The sequence below is a fragment of the Bemisia tabaci genome, chromosome 1, assembly GCF_918797505.1.
Source record: "Bemisia tabaci chromosome 1, PGI_BMITA_v3".
Classification (NCBI taxonomy): Eukaryota; Metazoa; Arthropoda; class Insecta; order Hemiptera; family Aleyrodidae; genus Bemisia; species Bemisia tabaci.
In genome coordinates, this window is record NC_092793.1 from 61,443,776 (window position 1) to 61,449,265 (window position 5,490).

Here is a 5,490-nt window from a genome sequence, read left to right on the forward strand (position 1 = left end):
TTTCAAAAAGATGCGCAATGACTGACCTGTGTGGATTGGTCTTGGAAGGGCCCGCCGCCACTATTCGAGGGCTGAGAATGTCAAGTTTCGGCAAACAGGGAGTCCCAGGGCTAAGTACGAATATTGAAGGAGTCGATTCTTTGGGTCAAAAAGAGGCGTTTTGTGGCAGATAACTTTTTCTCAAAAATCGCTTTTCCTGGGGATCACCCCCCCCCCCCACCCCCTTCGCGTCCACCCGCGCTCCATTTAGGTAGTCCCCATTACTTATCTCGAAAACGACGAGTCATAGCGAAAAAACGCAAGTCACAATATCTCAATATTTTTCAACGCTAAAGCTATGGGTGTCGTCAAATAACAATTTTTGTCGCTGGAAACATTTATTTTGGATACTTTTAGGTTAGATACCCCTCCCCCCCTTAAAATGCGTTTTCCCTTTTTTGGAGGTCAAACATTTTAAAAGCGCTAAGAATTACACCCATTTACCAATTTTCGTTAATATTGATTGATAAACACTGTCACAGTGTTAGAAAGACGATTTTTTTCCTCCAACTTCGGGGGGGCGTGGCTCTTGGCGTGGCCCCCAGGGAAAGCGTTTTTGGAAAGAAAGTTGCACTACGAAAACGTCTTTTTTCACCCAAAGAATCGACTCCTTCAATATTCGTACTTAATCCTGGGACACCCTGTATACACGTGATCCTACATCCTACAGATTTTTGTGAACTTGTGAAGTCCAACTAAGTCCAACTACTGATAGCAGCAGTAAGTTGCGAAAATTCTACGCGAGATCGCAGCACTAGTAACTGCTCACGGATTTTTACATTGGCTCTTTCGGGAGTTCAGGGTCCCTGTCACAACTTGGAAGAGTGTATCTATATTAACTTGGTCACAACAACAAAGGTTAGTGAGGTTATGTCAGTTTTATCAACCAAATTTCAGGTCACTTAAATTGATCGAGTGTATTTATTCATTAATTTTAGCATGGGCTCTAGACAAGCAGCAGTTAAAGCTGGCTGGAAACAAGCCAAACCCCTGATATCCGTCTCAGATCGAGATTGCCGAACAAGAGCGCTACAGCTGTACAAAGCTTGGTATCGAGCTTTCCCTGAAATACGTAAGTTGCCCACTTTTGACTGCAATAATTATTAGTGGATGAAACTTCTATCATTCAAAAATTTTTCTGCAGATTGTTACTCAGTAATGGTACGTTTTGACTCTTCACGAATCAAGTCTTGCAAGCACAAAGGAAAAGGTGTACCACTAGAGATCAAGTTAAAAATTCTCGAGGTCTTGGGGTAAAAAAGGACTCCTTACACCTCTTATGGGAAGCTGCACCATGAAGAATTGCCTTCTGACTTATGTTTATCGATTCTCCTCAAGATGCTGATCAAAAGTTATAATTGCGCCAACTTTCTACAATGCACCGTTTTCGCAAAAAACCTATGAGAAGATTCAATTATTCGGTGATAAAAAGCCAGAAAGATTTCTCATTTCAGTGCTCGATTGACAAGCGGCTGTGTGTCAACAAGGAAATCATGGGGACTCCCGCACCGAGCGGCAGTCTTATCTCGGATTCCGCACGCTGTTTTGCCCGACCACCATCCAAATCAGATTCTTGAGGAGCATAAGAACAGGAAAGTCTGAACGTCTACTGGGCGAGTGCGGGAGGGAGATAGCCCCTGAGTCGGCAGGTACAGATAAGAAGACGGACATGCACTACGTTTTTTCTTTATTTACATTGGGCCTGCTCTCAAATTTTTTGTTCTTTTTTATTCATAGTCTTCGAATAATTGAATCTTCTCATAGGTTTTTTGCGAAAACGGTGCATCGTAGAAAGTTGGCGCAATTATAACTTTTGATCAGCATCTTGAGGAGAATTGATAAACGTAAGTCAGAAGGCAATTCTTCATGGTGCAGCTTCCCATAAGAGGTGTACGGGGTCCTTTATCATATCTTTAATAGTGGTAGGAAAGAGGTTGTTTTACTCCTAAAAACATGCGAATGCTCTTAGTGATAGCACAAGGATCTTAGGATGAGTTATACATTGTATAGGAGGGAGTGTACATAGCTCTGAAAAGTGAAACGATGGACCTTTTTCAGGAATAGCAAAAACAACACAATGCCTTTATTTCCTAGCCACTTTTCTTGCATAGTAAGTCAGAACTGTTAAAAACTGCCAACTTAACGGGAGCCAAATTTAAATATTGTGTATCCTAATTTATTCTTGCCGACTGCCACCAAAGTGGAATCATTCCACATAAGTGAAGCCATACAGGGCCACAAGATATTCTTGATCATAAGACCATGATTGTGCCGCTGCTTGCGTGAGAATCGAGGAAGGCTTGTTTTTTCCCTTCCCATTTTGATCAATTTTGGGAGAAAAACTGAGAAGCATATTGATCTGTGCTTTGGATGCCTTACAAGTGCGCTGCCTATGAGGAAGGAAACTTGTCAAGCAGGTTGTTTTATGTAGAGGCATAATTATAGCAAAACATCAAATTTTGAGGAAGGAAAATTACAAATTAGGGAAGGCTAAGAACTTTCTGCACCCCTAAAATACCTGTCAAAGTACTTTTTCATTGGTTTCCTCTGTGCTGAGCATGCTCTTATGAATTGCTTGATTCTGAGTATCAGTGCGAGAGAATTTTTTGTGAAATCAGATCATGATAATTTTCCTAAGTTTGAATTTGATTCCAATGGCCGATGTGACTTTCCTCTCATTGCTTTTTTTGCTGGGAGTGTAAGTCACTATTAGTCTGAAGGATGAAGTCTTAAAGCAGGGAGTATGAATTTTCTATTATAAAGTCAGCTGTAAACACTAATTCCTCCTCTATTGAGTTTACCGCTAAAATTATTGGTCTCTTGGCTATGTTTGGTGGGAAATGTTGATGTCTTGTGATGCCTCAGTTCTTTCCATGTATTTCGGTCCAATTTATAACAAAATTCGTCAAGTTATAATAGTGCTCTTCCTACCACTTTTTTATCAATACTGATGAACCTTTAGAGGGCCATACCTCTGAAGCATCTAATGCTCTTCCTACCGCTTTCGTATCAATACTAGCAAACACTTCAGAGGGCCTCACCTCAGGAGCATCTTCTAGACTTTGGTGCGCAGTGATAGCTGCCTCATTATTTGGTTGCCAAGGAGCAACTAATTTCTTCTAGGTAAACTATTGATAAGCGAGAGTTCTTGAATTTTCTATGAGTTTTTATTTTCTCTTGATTTCAGTTCGCATTCAAGATCTTCCAGTAAATTTGAAACAGTGCCGGGAGAAACTAAGGGAAGAATTTCATAAGAATAAAAATGTCACTGACCTCCGTGTCAAGGATCTTCTAATTGTCAAGGTAAATTAGTCACATCACTATATGCATCACCGTATAATATATCGGCCATTCTTTTGATTTATTTAAAGGTATCTAACTGTTTAAATTTGTGTGTCCATACCCATAAGTAATCCTTCCAAGTCTCTCTGTAGAGGTGCTTAGCTTAGACAAGCATTAACTGTGGTGGAAGTTTGACTGCTCGTCAGCTTCTTTATTTTTAAATGTAACTTCAAAGTGTGTGACTTTAAAGAGCTCTTTAAAATCGATCACAAAACTAATTGACTCGACAAAGATTAACTTTTCCTGATTTCTTTTTTTCTTTGGTGGTCATTGTATGAATTCAATGAGAGGGATGGTCAAATATTTCAATTATCGAATATTCGATATTCAAGCTATCGGCACCAAGATAATTGCATCACAATCGAATGTTGGTGAAATTATTCGATTATCATTTGATTAATATTCGAAAAGGCAAAACTGCGATGATCTATCACGTCCCCGCCATTAGTTCAAAATTTTAAGGCTAGATCCTCTATACCATCATGCCCTGGAGTCCAAGTACCACTAGTATGGTTCAAAAAAGTCCATCGCGTGGAAATACTTTTTCAAAAGTTCAAATAATAAGAGCCTGGTGCAAGCTAACTATGACTGATAAAGTGAAAAAAATAAAAAAGTAGAGCAATAATGAAGAATATTTGAATATTCAATTCGAAGTATTCGAAATTGCTACCTAGTTTTGATTTCTCAAGTAATCGCAATCAAAAAGTTTCGAATAGGTAATTGAATCCGATATTTGTCCATTCTATTTAATGAGTGAACTGCAACAGCAAAGAAAATTACTTGCGTCTCATTGGCAAAATCTCCAATGTCCCTGAAAGAGAGGATAGAGACAGGCACCAAAAGCAAAGTACATTTGTGTTATCTGTTGCAAAATTATGACTCTTGAGAAGCTAGGCATGTGTCTTGCAACCTGAATGCCACAACATCCTCTTGGACAGTTATGTCAGTGATTGATTGCAGTTTTCCATTTCAATCAATTAGTATTCAAATAGGTATAATAAAAAAATTTCTAACATGTCTTGTTTTTTTTTTTAGAAGAAACTAACTGGAATGTCTCTTTTAAATTTTTATGAGTACTTCTTTTAAATAATTAAAGGGAGTTCTCTGACAAATTTTAACGCAACTGTTAGGTTAATTTCTTTTAAAAGAATTTAACACGAGCGGAAATTTGCAACCTTGCAATCAGAGGTAAGTATACTTTTTATTTTCTTAAGCCACAGATATGTGATATAGCAACAAATGGCATCACCAATGCTTCTCCAAGAGAAATGATTGTCATAATATATAGTCAGTTCGTTCAAGTAGAGCTATCTGTGTCATCCTAAGTATGTGAAATTGAATCCGGGTCTCTGAGATCAATTCCCTACACCCAAATTATTGATTCTGTGGCCATTTCAAAGTCCTTGCTCTCTGTTTTTTTCCTTCATCACTAATGCAATTTTCTGTTATACAGGGTCAACAGGAATTGCAAGAATTTAGCAAGTTCTGGTCTCAAAAAAGTCACATGATGATGCGCTTTAAGGAGACTCATAATCCACAACCTCAAGACTTCCTCTCAAAATTTTTCTCTGGCCATAAATGAGCCTCACGTGTATTTATTTAGAAGATTTAATCCTGTTTAGTCTTGTACATATCTGCCAGCTTTTAATTTTTGTTTTGTTTAAATCACCTCTCCTTTTCCCAAGGGATTAAAATGTTTGTTTAAATGTTACTTTTGAAAGTGTTTATTTTTACAGGCCACAAACCATACTTTCTCTTGCCCCCCTCCTTTTTTTCATTTAATTTTTCTCTTCACATGTTTTATTTACTGTCCAAAATCTGAGTCATTTAGAAACGTCTCTCTATTCTCTAGGTACCTGGATCATAATTGTTTGAAAAAAAAAGGAATAATTAGGAAATTATTATTCACATAGGAAAGTATTATTCCTGTAATCTCTCATGAAATACACCTATTTTTAAAGAAAAATAATGACATGGATTTTGGAAAAATCATCCAAAACTTTGAAGACTTGTATTTAAGTCAATCTGACAACTAACAACATTGTATTGGAAGTTTAACTCTACATTGCGTATTTAAAAGAATGCCTTAAAAAAATTGACAGCAGATAG

The 5,490-nt window shown here is 37.7% G+C and overlaps 1 protein-coding gene across 1 annotated transcript; it reads left to right on the forward strand.

The window, feature by feature from the left end:
• Window positions 1-864: 864 nt before the first annotated feature.
• Window positions 865-5,092, forward strand: ND-B14 (NADH dehydrogenase (ubiquinone) B14 subunit). Its single transcript, XM_019049477.2, has 3 exons — window positions 865-1,111; window positions 3,227-3,342; window positions 4,835-5,092. The coding sequence occupies exons 1-3, from the start codon at window positions 979-981 to the stop codon at window positions 4,961-4,963; spliced, it is 378 nt and encodes a 125-aa protein (XP_018905022.2). The 5' UTR covers window positions 865-978; the 3' UTR covers window positions 4,964-5,092.
• The last annotated feature ends 398 nt before the right edge of the window (window positions 5,093-5,490 follow it).

What these genes read in the sequence shown, in the direction of transcription:
- ND-B14 (XM_019049477.2), top strand. Translation starts at nt 979, where the DNA reads ATGGGCTCTAGACAAGCAGCAGTTAAAGCTGGCTGGAAACAAGCCAAA. An exon ending in TCGAGCTTTCCCTGAAATAC is followed by an intron (nt 1,112 to 3,226) that starts GTAAGTTGCCCA and finishes TCTTGATTTCAG; the next exon opens with TTCGCATTCAAGATCTTCCA. An exon ending in AGGATCTTCTAATTGTCAAG is followed by an intron (nt 3,343 to 4,834) that starts GTAAATTAGTCA and finishes TCTGTTATACAG; the next exon opens with GGTCAACAGGAATTGCAAGA.